This window comes from Marmota marmota, unplaced genomic scaffold, assembly GCF_001458135.2.
Source record: "Marmota marmota marmota unplaced genomic scaffold, marMar, whole genome shotgun sequence".
Classification (NCBI taxonomy): domain Eukaryota; kingdom Metazoa; phylum Chordata; class Mammalia; order Rodentia; family Sciuridae; genus Marmota; species Marmota marmota.
Genome location: NW_025999990.1, coordinates 20,932,303 through 20,949,563, shown reverse-complemented (window position 1 = coordinate 20,949,563; position 17,261 = coordinate 20,932,303). Strand labels below are relative to the sequence as shown.

The following is a 17,261-nucleotide window of genomic DNA, read 5'->3' as shown; positions in this document are numbered from 1 at the left end:
CAAAATGGCTCAAGCTATAAATCTATTAGCAGGGCTGGGTGGTGAAGTGAGCCGCAGGGGACCCAGTGCCTGGACTCATCAAAGTCACAATTTGAAAGGCAGAAGGGTCCTGGCCTTATTTGGAATACTTATGGAAATTAAGGTTCTAGACAGTTCTGGCTCACTTGGAGTCAAGTTTTTCTTTTCATTTCTTTTAGGAAATAAGTAGGGTTTTTTGTTTTTTTGTTTGTTTGTTTTTTTAACCCAGGGATTGAATCCAGGATGTGAGCCACACCCCCCAGCCCTTTTTTATATTTTATTTAGAGACAAGTTCTCTTGCTAAGTTGCTTAGGGCCTCACTAAGTTGCTGAGGCTGATTTTAAATTCACAATCATCCTGTCTCAGCCTCCTAAGTTGCTGGGATTATACAGGTGTGTGCCACACACCTGGTGGTCTTTTTTTTTTTTTTTACGTCTATCAATGACATACACATGATTTCCAAACTTCACTAGATCAATATAAGACACATTTAGTAAAACAACTATTGTTGGCCTCTGCCCTCACCTTGGTCAAACTCTGTCTGACCGAGTTTGTCAGTCAAACTCCCTCCAGCTCAGCACTTCCAACCCTTCTTCAGGCATTTACTTCCTGATATATATAAATTACTAAATAAATTTCAAAAAAATGATTAGATGCAATTTGTTGATTTTTCAGTTTCTGACACTGTCTATGTTCTTCATATTATGGAACAAGTGTCCTTTTCTGTTCTAGCAGTTTTATTTGTTAATATATAAATATTGTTTACTGCTGAGCCAAGTGGTGCAGAATAATTGCACTTTCATGTGCAACTTTTTTTCCTGGAAGTAATCATTACTCATTGCTTTGTTATTTTTACACATTCTTACCAAATTCTCAATCAATATGTAAAATTCCTCCAAATATTATTTTATTGTAGCCATATTTATTAGCAATCTTATTGTTTTCATTCCCCTCCCCTCTGAATACTATTTGGGGATACTCACCCTGATGAGGAGCCCCTGCCCAGCTTGGGAATACCCCACCTTTGGGATGCAATCCCCTATTTCATTGATCTTATTTCTTGGTTTGAGTCAGTTCATCTTTGAGAAAGGATAATAAGAAGGTTATTTTTTTTAAAAATGGCTTTATTCTATTCCCACTTTGATTAATGGTTTGGCTGAACAGAGAATTCTAGATTGAAGAACATTTTTCCCCCCTCAGGAGGCAGTCGCTCTGTAGTTTTTAAGCTTTTAGTATTGTTTGAAAAATCCAATGCTATTCTGATTTCTGATCTTTTGCATGGGATCTATCTGATTTCTCTCTGGAAGGTGCTAGAAGATTGTCTCTTTGTTCTGTTTGAACAGTTCACAATGTGGTGCCTCAGTCTGAGATTCTGGTCCTCATCTCTTTTGCTGGGCACTCAGAGTGTCTTTCCTATCTAGAAACACAGACCTTCAGTTCTGGGAAGTAGTTTTTGTAATTATTTTCATAATTTCCTCTTCAGTGTTTCTTAGGTTCTTTCTCTCTTACTAGTGAAATGTGCAGGGAGTCTTCTGCCCAACCTTTTCTCATTCTGCTTCCTGGGAAATGTCCCCGACTTCATCTCCATCCCTGCTGTTAAACTTCACATTTCACCTCGTGTATTTATAATTTCTAAGAGCTCTCTTTCTTGTGTTCTCATTGCTCCCTTTAAAAGAGCTTCCTGGATCCAACATTTTATTTCTCAGAGGATATTAATTACAATGTTTTGAAATTTATTTTCCTTCTAGTGCTTGCATTTTTTTTTCTGCTCCTCTGAGTTCTTTTTCTTCTTTTTAAAATTGGCATGATCCCTCCCTTATACTTTGTAATCTTCCTGAGACTGGTCACCTTGGCCTGTGTGATCGTGTCAAAGAGCTTCCTAAAAGCTCTCCAGAAGCCCTATGTGTGACAAAGGACTTTTTGACTAATGGGCTTCATTGAAGAGTGGCCAGTTGGGAACCCAGTCGTTTGTTTTTTTAAATATATACTTATTTTTTTAGTTATAGGTGGACACAATATCTTTATTTTACTTTATGTGGTGCTGAGGATCGAACCCAGTGCCTCATGCATGCTAAGTGAGTGTTCCACCTCAGAGCCACAATCCCAGCTTAAATCCAGCCATTTTATTGAGGTGCCTCCAACTGGAACTATCTGTCGAGCATTCTGGGACCACTGGTTTTCTTTAGAGAAGCAATCTCCAGTGTCCAGTCCAGGATGTGTGGGTCCACACACCTCATGACAGGGTTTTTGGAACCAAGGGGCAGAAGAAGGTAGAGAGTCTCAAAGTTCCATGGATAGATTTTCACTTAATCCTGTTTTGCACCGTGCTGTACTGGGAACTTTCTGGGAGGGGAAGTCACTGCCCTGCATGGGAAAGGGTATGAGCCCCTTGCATAACTGCCCCTTTTGACAGACTTATCATTAGTCGTCCTCTTCTTAGCTTGATCCTCTTTCGTGACTTGCAAAGTAGTCACTGCCTCCAATTCCTGACCCCTCCAGCTTCATGTGGCAAGCCTTGTCCCCTTCTTGTTGATTGCCTCTTTGGTAGGTGCTTGGTTTCTGATTTCTCAGTTCTGCTAATTCCTCCATCTGATTTCCATCTTTTAAAAATCTGTTGACATCTCTTGCTTGCTTGATGCCACCCCTCCTGGCATCTCTGTCCTTGTATGTTTATCTTCTTCTTTATTTCTTGGCTCTTATCTTGGCGGGGTTTGGGAAAGAGCAGGGATGTACTGAATCTGCTGACCTTCCTTCAGTACCAGGTCTACATCTTTACCTCATTTAAAGGTCTCCTCCAGTACCCAGATCTAGACTTCTGCTCATGGAGCATTTGTAAGGCTTTCCTGTCATCAAATGCAATTTTCTTTAGAAAAGTACCAGAGTCTAATAATTTAAATGTCACTTGAGCCCAGCTTATACCTGGGTATGTTTGTCTTTAAGGAAATTACATTGCTGTAATAAATTGATGATTATTTAAATAAAGCAATTATTTTCTGTGAGTTCCCCTCCCTCTTTAAAACTGCATGCAAAGCAGCTTCTGGTTGCTTCCTCTGTGGAAATTAGGACTTCCTCTTGGTTGGGTCTTAGCTAGCCAAGGCTTTGGTGAAGTTCAGAGCTTGGCTAGGCTGCCCTACATTTTTTTTTTTCTATGTGACATCTATTTTAAAAAGCTTCAGCCAATGAGATTGCATGGGAAAAGTCTAATTCCAGAAAGCCAAACCGCAGCTAGGGAATCTTAAAAACCCTTTAACAAGCGTGTTATTTATATGTAGGATGTTCACCTATTTATATAAATACACATTCTTCCCCCCTCCAGCACAACATGCAGAGCCTTTACTTGGTGGCATTAAAGATGACCATTTGTGTATAAAGGTGATGGGATCGCTGTGTTCTAAGGGTCTTGAGTTTCACCAGCTCCAGGCTGGCCCCGACCGGAGAGTCCCGGTGTTGATCCTTGGGACCCCTTTCTTTTCCTGTGTAGGAGGAGTCGGGAGCGTGTGTCCGTCCACTCCCTAGAGTTGGGCAAGTCACCTCACCTCTCTGACCCTCTGACTTCTCTGTCTTTGCCTCCCCAGGTGCCCCCTTTCAAAGGTCTCAGCATCCTCACGCTACCTCCTGCCGCCACTTCCATCTCGGCCCTCCGCAGCCGCAGCAGCTCGCCCCAGACTTCCCGCTGGCCCACCCCGTGCAGTCGCAGCCGGGCCTCAGCGCCCACATGGCCCCGGCCCACCAGCACAGCGGCGCCCTCCACCAGTCGCTGACCCCGCTGCCCACCCTGCAGTTCCAGGACGTCACAGGTCCCTCCTTCCTACCTCAGGCCCTGCACCAGCAATACCTCCTGCAGCAGCAGCTCCTGGAAGCCCAGCACCGCAGGCTCGTCTCGCACCCCAGGTGGGCTACCTGGAGAGGGGGCGGGGCCAGTGAAAAGGGTGGGGGGGAGGACAGGGCCAAAGGCAAGGACACTGGCTTCTTCCCGCCAAACTGGGCCTGTAGTCACCAGGAGACTGTGCAGGAGGTAGCTTTTGCCTCAGTTGGTGACATTCATTTCAGGCAGTGGGCACTACTGTGACCCTAGCATGTGTCCCTGTCACATCATCCAGGTGCAGGGTTGGGGGTTGGGTAACCAGCAGTCCATGATGCTCACAGTGGACCTTTGACTCATGTGGGAGGTCCCCTAAGTCTCCTGATCAACTGATTCTCACACCCAAGAACTATAAAGAATACCAAAGGATGTTGGTTCCAGCTCTGCCTTCAAAGGCGATGGTCTAGCCAGAGTCCAGTTGTATACCATGAAACAGCTGGAGAGGAAATTTAGTCAACACCAATCAAACGGGTCTGAAGTAGCTGTGGGGACCTGGGCAAGTCACCTCACCTCTCTGACCCTCAAATTGCTAAGAAAAAGAATTGGATTACCATAATGGTTCTCAATTTTTTGGTTCTCCAAACTCTTTTTACATTCTTAAAAATTAATGACTTTAAAGAACTTGTGTTTATGTAGGTTAGAATGTTGATGCTTCCCATATTAGTTAAAAATTATTTAGGAACTCATGTAAAAACAACAAACTTATTGTTAAACCAATAAAGTATTTTTATTAAAAATGACTATATATAAATTTAGTGAGGAATGAGTTTTTTTTAAAATGTATTTGAAAATCTCTTTAATATTCAGCTTAATAGAAAACAGTTGTGTCTTTGCGTTTATTTCTGCACTAAATCTTTCAGAAACACATACACAAAGTTTCTGGGAAACCCCAGTGTTCACCTGTGAGAAAATAAGGATGAAAAGGCAAATAACATCATAGTCTTGTTAAGAACATTGTTTTGAGCTCTCGAACCACTGGAAGGGGTTCGGGGACCCCCAAGGGTACTGGGGCACTTTGAGAGCCACAGGACTGCATGATCGCTAAAGCCCTAAGCTTCCATGGCTGGAGGGTTTGGGGTGCCTGGGACAACAGGTGAGTGTTGAAGGGGTCAGGAAGGAGAGGTCACCATGATCTGGGGTGTTCTGGAAAGCCTTGCTGGTGGAGGCAGACTTTGACCTGGGCCATGAACACTGGAAGAGTATGGAGAAGGAAGAAGAGAAGAAGAACATGGTGGGAACAGAGGAGAGGAGGAGAGGGCTAATAGGAGAGGGTTCTGTATGTTTGAAGATGGTCCATTAGGGACAGAGCAGGAGCAACAGAAAAGGCTGAGGAGGTGACAGTTTGAGGGGGGCCAGGTGGTCTACTGCAGACACACCTAGAGAGAGATGTCAATTTAGTGGGCAGCCTGGAGACAGCTGGAATGTCAGAGTCACCAACTCCTGAGCCTCTGGGAAGCTTCCTTAGAGGTTAAGGAGAAGGTGGAGCCCACTGCCCTGTAGTGGTTGGAGGAGTGGGGCATCCTCAGGTTGGCCGGGTCACTTAGAGCTCCTGGGAGCAGGGCTGGCTGAGGCAGCCCTTGACACCTTGGGACCCCTTTCTTTGCCCGTGTAGGCGGAGTCAGGAGCGTGTGTCCGTCCATCCCCACCGCCTCCACCCCAGCTTCGACTTCGGCCACCAACTGCAGACGCCTCAGCCCAGGTATTTGGCTGAGGGCACTGACTGGTGAGTCTCTGGGGTCCCGGGGGAGGGAAGAAGGTGGGTCTTGCCAGATCCAGGGATTTTTTGTTTTCCTTCACTTTGAATGATGTAGGAAGCCTTGTCCTTAGTCCCCAGCCTTTGCGCCTGTTCCCAGCCAATCTCATGGCCAGATGGCTTCACCTGGGCCTTGTTCCAGCAATTAGCTCAGATGTAACTGGGCACCACCATGTGTCCAACCTGGGGCCCAGTGTTCATGGTCCTGCAGGGGACGGGGAGACAGGGATGCAAAACATTTACCAAGTTCAGTGGAGCTATGAACTAGTGATCCCTGGGAGAAAGACAGGAAAACAATTCCAAGAAGGTGAGGGAGTCGGGGAAGGCTTCCTGGAGGGGGTGGTGTTGAGGGATGGAGATAGCTGGCTACCTTGGAGGTAAAGGTGGGGAGAAAGCTGAGAGTTTTGGTTTTGTTGAGTCTCAAGGCAGAGGGCGCCTGTGAAGTCTTCCCATCATTTCCTGCACTTGGCACAGAGGTCTTTGTTGTCCTGGGATGTAAGGTTGTTTGGTTTTGGATCCTGGGCCCCACCCAGCTCTCTGTTTCTAGCTCAAAAGAGGGCTCATCTTAACTGATTAGAACCCTCAAATACTTTTAAAAGATGTGCAGTTTGCTGAGGATTTTGAGGTAAAGAGCATCATGTCTGCAATGTATTTCTAAAGAATTCAGTTTAAAAAATTGTCTCTCCACAGAGGTGTGTGGGTGTGTATGTATATGGACATATATTATATATGTATATATATCTCACACACACACACACACACACACATATATATATATATATATATATATAGAGAGAGAGAGAGAGAGAGAGAGAGGGAAATAAAATACAGTAAAGTAGTAAGATAGTAACATTTGAGGAATCTGGGTTGAGGGTATTCAGGAATTCTTTGCTTTTCTTGCAACTGTTAGGTGAAAAATGTATTTTAAAAAAAGTAAAAATAAAAATAATCCCTTAATGGAAAGAATGGACTATTTTTAAAATGGATGTGCCATTGTGTCATTTTCTAGCCATCTGGTCAGGCAACTGGCTCAGTTAAGGGTGGCTTTGGGAGTCCCTTCCATGACACCTAGGAATGATTCAAAAGGGCAGTTCTGATTGGTTGAATGCCAAGGGCACTTCTGAGTGCAGTGAAGAGTTGGTTCAGCACATTCCGTCGTCCCCAGTCCTCTGCTTGTTCTCAGGTACACTCTCTGCTAAATTGAACAATCCCTTAAAAGATAGATTACATTGCTGCCAACCTTAACCCAGCCTTTTTCTAATTAGCAGATTCAAATTAGGAAGATTTAATTGCAGTTTGAATTAAATTCCGTCCCTCAGCAGTGAAGTCAATTCAATTTGATTCCATTCAGCACACATGGAGCTCCGTTGCATACGGCTCAGTAATTTGAATACACACACAGGGTCCAATGAAGCATGTGAGATTGGACAGGTGATAGGAAGGGATTGTCCTGGTCAAATGTCAGGAGGAACAGTGCAGGTGTTAGCTTGTCCCCTGGCTTACTTTCTTGAGCCAAATTTTCTCTTCCTTCTCATTTCAACCATTCTGCCTTCTTGGCCCCTGCTGTCCAAAGAAACAAAGCTGGTCCATGTCTCAGAGTTCTACCTGGGTCTATCCCTGAGCCCCCTCTGCCTATCCAGCCCTCACTTCCCAGGTAGAAAACTGTTTCCAGTGCAACAGGGGCAGTTTCTCCTCCCTTATAATGAGCTCTGCTCCAGCAAGGGCTGGCCTAGCGGTGCTCAGGGATGTTTTGTAATTGTGATCATGCTAACTGCATCCCAACCCTCTTTCCCAGAGAGGCCTCTTCTGCCAGGAGATGGGAGCCTGGTAATTGGATTACAGGAAATGCATTGTAGGAGGGGCTACTCTCACCCTCTGCAAGGAGCCTCTGGGGGACGGGGTAGTATGTCTGCAGCAGCCTCCTCCCCCTTTTCTTTACAGAAGTATCAAAAAACATTGAATTCTGCCCTAGGTCATTTGGGAATTCTGCAGCAGGCCTTGTCTAGCCCCAGGTTTAAGGCTGCCCCAGATTTTGCCCTTATTTGGAATATCTTTGCTTTCCTGAAGCAGCTTCTTCAGCTGGGCATCTTGGCCTGAGCTCTGGTGGGAGCAGCAGCTCTTTGGAGATGAATCTCAAAAATTCCCCATCTCTTTGCCTTGTCCAATAACCTGACCCTGACCTTGAACCACAGCCCTATATCCCCAGTGTCCCCATCCTAGTCACTCTCCTTCTCTCAGTCCTGGCTTCTCAATCCCAACTCTGACCTTGCAACTCATAGACGAAAGCCTGCTCCTCATGGTCCTAGCCCTATCTAGGCAGAGGTCTCCAGGGACAGGGGACCTGTGAGCAGAGGGTGGGAGGAGCATGAGAGCCTCCCTTGCCCATAGGCAGCCCTGACTTAGCCAAGTCTCCAGAGCTCTTGTAGCCTGAAGTCACCCACAGATGGTGCTGACATTTTGAAGGCCAGTTTCCTGAAGAGAACCTGAGGGTCTGCTTAGCAACCAGGGCATGCCATGTTTCAAGAAAATTGATAGAGAAAAATAAGATTGAGCTGTTTGTTTAGACACAGATGAAAAACAAATGCATGGAGACAAAGTCCACATACACACAAAAATCTCTACAACGTGGTTCTGGGTTAACTCTGTGACTTTAGGCGCACGGGATATTCCTAGGACACCCCCAACCAAAAAACAACCAATCAACCAACCAAATAAACAAAAGTCAAGAACCTCAGTTAACTGTTTCTTTTTTGGCTGTGGCAACAGCAGAAAATGAGGAACGCTGCTTCTTTAGGAGCTGATACCTTCTAGGACGAGTTCCCATCTAAACTGCTTAAGGGCTGGGGAAACTGTGCCCAGCTGACCAAGCCCTTGTCCAGGAAGGATTTTTCTAATGGTTCTATTGTTCTTTTCTTCTTATTTGTAGCTTCTTAAGGTGGCATCTGAAGTAATGATTTGGATCTTTCTTCTTTTCTAATATAAGCATATAAAGCTATGAATTTTTCTTTAAGGAACAGGAATTTCCTAATATCTAGGATGATTTATTTTTTTGACAAATCTTTATAGACAGCATATAGTTGGCTACTGTTTTCCAGTTGACAATCTCTGTTTGTTAAGGGGAATGTTTACCTATGTGGTTGGGATTAAATATACCATCTTACTCTTTGTTTTCTATTTGCCCATTTTAAAATTATTATTTCCTACTCCATGCCTTCTTTTTCATTGGTTGAGTATTTTTAGGGTTAAACATTGGCCTCATAGTCTTACCATTTTATTTTGTTATTATATTTTGTGAACATACTTGGCTTACAATATGCATATTTAGTTTTTTACTTTATCTAAAATAGAATTATACTGTTGTATCTAATATAAAACTCTTACAACAGTATACTTTCATTATCCCTTTCCCATCCGTGTTATTCCTTTTGTAGATTTTATCCATATATATGTTATAACCCCTATAATACATTGCTAGGATTTTTGCTTTAAACCAGGAGTTCAGCAAACTATGACTCGAAGGTCCAGTCTGGCCCACACCTTGTTTTGTAAATAAAGTTTTGTTGGAACACAATTACACCTATTTGTTTACATGCAGTTTGAGGCTGCTTTTGAACTACAATACACATTTGGAGTAATTGTGGCAGAGAAAGTATAATCCTTGAACCCTAAAATACTGTCTCTAATCCTTTACAAAAAAAAATTGCCAATTTTTGCTCTTAACAACCAAACTTCAAAGAAAAGTTTTTAAATGGAGAAAAATCCCCCACACAATTGTCATCTCTGATATTCTTTATTCCTTTGTATAGATTTAAGTTTCTATCTGGTATTGTTTTTCTTCTGTCCATAGATTCTTCTTGAATATTTCTAGTGCAGGTCTACTGGTAGTGCGTTCTCTCAAATTCTGTTTGTCTGAAAATGTCTTATTTCACCTTCATTTTGAAGGATATTTTTGCTGGGTTTTCTAGATTTGTTTGTTTGTTTTCATTCAGGAGATTAAAGATGTTATATCATTGTCTTCTGGCTTTCTTTGTTTCTAGTTTATGATAATGAAAAATTTATGATAATTCTTATCTACTTTCTTCTGTGTCTAATAGGTCTTTTTTCCTTGGGTTGGTTTATTTATTTATATATTTGAGATAGGGCCTTACTCTGTTGCCCAAGATGGTCTTGAACTCCTAGGCTCAAGCCTCCCAAGTGGCTCACCACTTGGTCTGGCTCTGGTTTAAAGTTTTTATCTTCACTAATGTTTTCTAGGAATTTGATTATTATGTGCCTTAAGGTGATTTTCTTTGTGTTATTCTGCTCAAAGTCTATTGAACTCTTTGAATCTATGAATTCATCAGATTTGGAATTTTTCAGTCAGTTTTTCTCTAAAATACATTTTTTAAAATCCTTTACCTTCCATCTTCCCCCTTTGAATTTTACCAACCACTGAGTATTGTCACTGAGAGTGTTAATGTTTCAGTCTTTTTTTTTTTTTTTTGCCTGTGTGCTTTGTTTGATAATATTTTTATCACTGTCTCTAAGTCACTAATCTTTTGTTCTACGGTATCTAACCTGCTGTTAATACAACCCAGGGAATTTTCTATTTCAAATGTTGCATTTTTTGTCTTTGGATGTTCTATTTAGGTCATTTCCCTCCATATTTCATTTTTCTCTTCCCTGTGTATATGTCTTCATTTACAATTTAAATATGATTAGAATAGCTATTTGAGCATCTTTGTTTGCTATGTCACCATCTTTGTCATTTCTGTGTCTTGGGGTGTTTCTGTGGCTTCATTTTTTCATCTGATTATGAGACATGTTACTCATTTTCAGCCTGTCCAATAATTTTCTATTGAATGATGGACATGATGAATTATATATTGTTGAGTTACTGGATTTGTTTTCTTCATTTGGAGAGTGTTGGACTTTGTTCTGGTGAGCAATACTTGAAGTTCATTTTGATCATTTGGAGGCTTGGTAAGTCTTATTACAGGAGCTCTAGAATATGCCTAGATTAGAGAGTTCTCAAGACTTTCCCTAAAAAAAGCTTATCCACAAGCTTCAAAGACCATCTGGGTCTCCATTGGACGCCCTGAGTGATTCATAGGACTCCGTGCTGATGTGTTAGGACTTGAATGCTTCCCAACCCTGTCTAACTCCTGGGAAAAAAGTATTCCCTATTTCTTCCTATTTCATGTGCGCTCTTTGTTCAACATGATGGGGGTCTGTGCCACATGTACATTATCTTAGTATTCAACAAGGACTCAAGTAAAGACTCTCTGTAGCTTTCTGGAGCTCCTCCTCTCCAAAACACTCTACCACAACTTTCAGGGAGCTCAGCCTCCCTGAAATAGGATCTCTGATCCTCAACTCATGGAGACCACCATGCTCTGCTTAGGGTTCCCTTCCCTGTTCAAAGTCTAGAGGCACCTTCATGTGAAAAGGTAGGGAGGTGGCAGGGCTCACCTTGTTTTCCTTCTTCCAGGGATCACTGCTCTGCGCTGTTTGTTGTAAGTGTCTGAAAACAGATTGCATATATCCTGTCTGGTTTTCTAGTGGTTTACAATAGGAGGGTGCATCTGATTCCTGCTACCCTCACATATGGCTGGAAACAGAAATTTCTTTAATGACTGTCTTTCTCTATCTGTCTGACTGTCTGTCTGTCTAGATAGATAGATAGACAGATATTTAATGCTTTCATTGGAGAAAACAGGCTGTTCTTCCTGGAGAGTTTCCCCTTCTCTAGATTTTGCTGGTACTCTCTAGAGGTATCACTTAAGATGTCCCCCAGTTTCCTGTAGCCCCTATACATGGGAACCTAAGTCAAGGCTTCAGCAGATACATGTTTGACTCTTATTTCTTAGCGATACTTTGCGGGAAGGTAGTGTGTCTTTCTACCAGAAGGCACCTAATGTCTGGTTGTCTCTTCTTCTGTGATGTTAGCAGTAATTGAAGATCTTTGCCTGGATCTTTTGTTTCTTCAGGGGTGGAAAATGGTGGCAAATAATTCAATCATTCCTTATTCATTTATTTGCTGGGAACTATTATTAAGGGAAATTTTCCCTCCTCAACTATTCGATTACCCTGAAGTACACTTATTAAGGGGAAAACAAGATAAATGTTTGGTTCTTCCTTTTATTTACTAGTTTCCTAAGTGACGAGTTGGTTCCTTAGCATCCTTCAAAGAGAATCAGTTTTCTTCAGCATCATTTAGTCTTATGGATTCAAATCTGTTTCGGGGTCTTCCTTACCTTTTACAATTATAATTTTTTGTTGCTGTTGTTATTGTTTTTCTTTTGGGGTATCAGGGAGTGAACTCAGGGCACTCGACCACTGAGTCACATCCCCTGCCCTGTTTTGTGTTTTATTTAGAGACAGGGTCTCACTGAGTTGCTTAGCGCCTCGCTTTTGCTAAGGCTGGCTTTGAACCTGCAATCCTCCTGCGTCAGTCTCAGCTTACAGGCATGTGCTACAGGCTCAGCTATAGTTATTGATATGCAGATTTTCCTAACTCAGGGGCCCATGGGAGCTTCTTCTGGGTGATTCATGAATCCTTTTGCCATGACCCTGGTGCCTTTTGATAGCTTTCTTGCCTTCAGTTATGACAAAAGTGTTTTTGTCTCATTTTACATATTTTCTCTATAGACTTGAAATAAAACATAATTCAAATTAGACATTAGTTCCTCTTGAGTGTAAGTAATTAACCATGTTTAAGTGAAATGAGTTTCCTATACTTTTAGGGAGCAGAAGGCAATGGGCTCGGATAGCTTTTCTGACTGCAGAGCCAGCTATAGAGATTCCTCTCTTTCCTTGTTTTCTCAAAGTGGTAAAAATATGGCTGGCCGCTGTCCTCTCCTCCCCTGGACCTTGTCCTTTCTTTGCTGTGTATTCCTGACACTCTCTGCATTTGGATTTTTCTTTCAATATTTCTCTCAGGGAAGAGTTTAGTTAGGGGTAGGAGGATTGGGCCCTCATTTCAAGGTTTACAGGGCCTGGGCTGCTCCAGCCCCCTCAGAACTGGCAGATCCCCTGGACCTAGTTTCTCCTTCCAAAGAGGGGAGGAGAGCTGGGTGATGGGGAGCTCTGAGCCACCCTGGCCGAGTGCTACTGGGTTCCATGACCCTCATGGAACCTGATGGTGCCTCACCCACCCCATGCTGACGGAGGCTGTGTCCCCACAGGGATCTCAGTGTGGACGCTGGCTTGAGTCCTGCTCAGTTCCAGGTGCGGCCCCTCCCGCAGCACTATCAGCATTACCTAGCCACTCCGCGAATGCACCACTTTCCCAGGAACTCCTCCTCCACGCAGATGGTGAGTGCAAGGTCCTGTGGAAATGAGCTCTCTGGCTGCCCCCTGGGTGCCGCTGCTGGGCTGAGGCCCGTAGCTCCCCCGTGTCCCTGCTTCCTAGTGCCCTGGTGGTCTGCAGGGGAACACCTGGGGCCGCAAGCAAGGGCGGATTCTGACCCTCATAGGACCTCATTTAATTTCTTGTGGCCCTTTCTCCCTGGGTTTGGTTTTACCTGTCTGTGAAATGGGAATGTGGGTGCCTGCCCTGCCCTGTCTCCCAGGGCTGGCCTGAGGCTCAAGACAGATCCCGGAGGAAGCCCTCAGCCTGGCTTGCTGGTCCAGCTCTGCCTTCCTCCTCAGGGCCAGCCTTCTTGTGACTGCAGAGTACTAAACGCTGCAGAGGATCAGGTTGGGTTTGGGGTTGCAGATTGCAGGGAATGACACCCCACCGAGGCAGCAAGACTGATGGAACCCCGTTTCCAGACAGCTCCACGTTGTTTCTTCCCACCCTTGCCTCTGTCACTGAACCACCTAGCTGAACCAAGATGAATAGTCTCTAAAGTCTGTGGCAACTCTTTATTCTTGAGAATAAAAGAAGAATAAAAGAAGGGAACACTTATGGAGCACTTCCTACATACCAGGCACTTTCCTGAGCATTTATATAACTCATCTTCTATTCTGTCAATCACACAGTGGATATATCCCTATTTGACAGATTGGCAAAATGAGGCCTAGAGTTCCCTGGGTGGAAACTGACTGCTAGCCTGGGTTAAGAAAGGGAGAGTAAGTCAGGCTGAGCAATGACAGGACCAGAGTCTGTTTTTATTTAAAATATTGTTATTTTGCTCAGCATAGACTTTTTTGTGTTCATTTTAACATAAAAAACAATGCATTTCCCTGATGACTGACTTCTTTGTGCCTCACCCTGCTCCTGGGCCTGGCCTGAGCCTTTGACCCACCTGCTGTTCTCAGAGTGGGTGGTGGGGGATTAAACTATGCCACACAAATACCTGAGTTTGAGTCCTGGCTTTGACACTTGGTGCATAATTTGAGCCAATTCCTTAATCTATCTGTGCCTCACTTAACCCATCAGTAAAGTGGGGGTTGCAATTGCACCCACACTTTAGATCAAGGGAGATCATTACATTGGTGTGTCTTGTGAAGGACTTGGAGCATTGTGAGCCATGAAATGGGTGGCCAGTCAGGGTGAGTTGTCATTTTATTGATTGAGCTGGTCTGGGCCCAGATTTCCAACTTGATGAGGTGAGAGACACACAAAAGCAGGAGGGACAGCCCTGCCACCAGCTCACAGCATCTCAGGATTGTGCTGGCCATCAGGATTGGGATGGGCTCATGGAGAAGCTGGAATCCTTTGCTCTGTCTAAGCCATTTTGTCCCCCTACAGGTCGTCCATGAAATCCGAAACTATCCTTACCCCCAGCTTCACTTCCTCGCTCTCCAGGGGCTAAATCCCAGCAGACACACTTCTGCTGTGCGGGAGAGCTATGAGGTTAGTCGCTGCGTCTGGTGCCAACTACCATCCATCGTTCCCTGTCATGCTGGTGGGTAGGTCACGGGTGGAGGAGGCCCCAGGAGAGAGCAAGGAGAGATACTGCAGCCTTCAGCACCAGACAAGTACTTCTCCATGGCTCTGTGAACACTTCCCATTAATGTCTTCCGGTGCCCTTCCTCATCCTGCGTGGGTCTGTATGTGCTTCTAGGTGCTGAGTCCACCTGTCTATGCCTTCCTCTTTACAGGAGCTGCTGCAGCTGGAGGACAGGTTGGGAAACGTGACCCGGGGAGCTGTGCAGAACACCATTGAGAGGTTCACCTTCCCCCACAAGTACAAGAAGGTGGGGCTGCCAGCAGGCCAGCCTACATGGTCAGGGGGTGGGAGGGGTTGGTCAGTGCGTCCACTCACCCCTGGACTGGTTGTCCAGTGGGGGTGCAGTTCAAAATCCAGAAGCCCTTGCTTTCGTTAGGCGCTCTGAAATTTAAGTGTCAGTGCTAAAGACGCTGGATGTTGGCATAAGCATCTTCTCACAGTAGCATCGGTTTGTTCATGAACAAATTCAACCACATTTATTGAGTGCCTACTATGAGTCAGACACTAGAAGGTGTATTAATAAGGGATGTGACAATATTTCAGTGACTAAGGGTCTCATTTGTGTGGGGAAATTGGTCCTTCTCTGGAGAGAGGACTTTAAATTATTGGAGAAAGTGGAGGAGAATATGTGGCATTTGGGGAGCCCGGAGCAGTGTGTGTTCCTGGCACAGGGTGTTCATTTTTGCCAGGGTGACATACCTCACCTGCTATCATTTTAACAGGGCACAAGGAAATAGTGAAAGAATAACAGAGAATGAAAAGAGGAAAGGGATTGAATCAGTGAGACAGAAGGTGCAGGTAAAATTATGGGAGACAGTAAATTAATCAGGACAATTAAGGAGAATCAAAAGAATAAAAATGTTATTTAAAAAAGTAAGAAGAAGTAAAAGTGAGAAATAACAAAGTTTAGGATCCAAATAAAATGCCAAAACAAACAAACAAAAAACACTTTTAAAAACTCAGATTCAGAGTAAAATAATATAAAACAGTATATTTTAAAATAGCAATAATGTAAGAACAAAAAATATAGAAAACATAAACAATCACAATAGAAAAATATGGAAGGAATGGGAACTAGGAAAAGACATAAAAACAATGTGTAAAATTAAAATTAAGAACATCAGAATTAAAAGGAAATGTTAATAAAAGGAGAGGGTAAGGGTGAAAAGGATTAAATAAACACTGAAATAAATAAATGCTGAAAAAAGTTAAAGGTGAAAGTTAGGTAGAGAGTGTGGCACAGTGACACATGCCTGCTATCCCAGCAACTCAGGAGGCTGCAGCAAGAGGATCTCAAGTTGGAGGCCAGCCTCAGCAACTTAGGGAGAGCCTAAGGAACTTAGCAAGATCCTGTCTCAAAATAAAACAGTGGTGAGACACCCTGGGTTCACTCTTTCCCCCCTCCCCGCGAAAAGTTATGTAGGTAATAAAGAGGAAACAAAAATCAGAAGAACAAAAAAAAAAAAAGATTAAGAATAGGAAATAAGATTTGAAAGGGAAGACTAGTCTAAAGAGGTAAAGATTAACCACAGCAAAACAGAGTAATATTTAAGGTAAAATTAATACTTAATTTAATAATCTATTAAACTATAAAAAGGGAATCATGAAAATACATGGAGAACAGCAGAAAATAAGCATGCAGTAATAATAATAATAACAATAACAACAACAACAACAACAACAATAAGGCATGGTTTTTGGAATCTCTAGATGTCCAAAAGACATGGGTCCTGCAAACAGCTGGACCCATAAGCAGATCATCATGATTCTATTCATATTCAAGATCCACACAAATGTATGCTACAATGGCTATAATTCTGACGAGGAGAAACCTACCTTAGAAGCCCAGCCTGGTTTGCAGGGGCCGTATAGAAGACAGAGAGGCTGAAAGCAGAAGGAATAGAGTTTCTCATGTATCCCAGCAAGGGCACAGGATTCCCCAGACTAAATTAAAATGAGGAGCTCCAGAGCTTAGGACCATGGACTGGAGTAGGAGGACCTGACATTTTGGCTTGGCCCCAAGGTCATTCTCTGGATGGTCTTTGTCTTGTGACTCCAGATTTTTCTTTTTACAAAATGACCTTTAAGTGTGCTTATGGTTTTCTTCCTATGGTTATTATCAGATTATTTCACATTAGAGCAAAGAGATATAAACGTGGAAGGTGGGCTGATTCCATTCACTAGATTCCCTCTTCCCCCAAATATTGATTAAGAGCAATGCTATGCCTTGAACTTGGTTAAATGTAGGTTGGTATATTAAAAAAGGGTAAGCCATTGTCCACGCCATCTGAGAACTTGGAACTTTCTAAAGAGTGAAAAACTATTTTCAAATAATTAGTGAATAATTGAAAATAGAAACATTAAAGTCAATAAGTATGCATAGCGTGTCTGCATGATATCAAACCTTGTCTTAAAGCTAGTGCCTTCTCTAAGGGAACATTCTGGATGGGAAGAGAAATCAATAACACAAAATAGCTGGTAACAATGTGGTACTGATTACAGGAGTTAATCCTAGGGTTGGGAATTTTATCCTCGTCTGTAATGAGAGCAGACCTGAAGGGACTTGGTAAAGAATGACTGGATGAGTGAATGAATGAATGTGCGCAGGAATGAATCACACTAAACCTAAAGGTAGAGGGCAAGCCCGGAGGCAAGAGTCCACACTGGACAAGGTGTGAGAAGTGAACTGTGAGAGCAGAACAGAGTCAGGAAGCTGCTAGGCAGGAGCTGTACCTTCGCAAAGGGTCAA

General features: G+C 43.3%; 1 protein-coding gene across 1 annotated transcript in view; it reads left to right on the top strand.

Moving 5' to 3' along the window:
* Positions 1–17,261, top strand: part of Rnf165 (ring finger protein 165) — a 40,416-nt gene that overhangs the window by 15,892 nt on the left and 7,263 nt on the right. The window contains exons 2-7 of the mRNA XM_048806586.1: positions 2,432–2,562; positions 3,594–3,909; positions 5,493–5,603; positions 12,800–12,929; positions 14,311–14,415; positions 14,664–14,759. Coding sequence (XP_048662543.1) covers positions 2,432–2,562; positions 3,594–3,909; positions 5,493–5,603; positions 12,800–12,929; positions 14,311–14,415; positions 14,664–14,759 — 889 coding nt within the window. The remainder of the gene's footprint in view (positions 1–2,431; positions 2,563–3,593; positions 3,910–5,492; positions 5,604–12,799; positions 12,930–14,310; positions 14,416–14,663; positions 14,760–17,261) is intronic.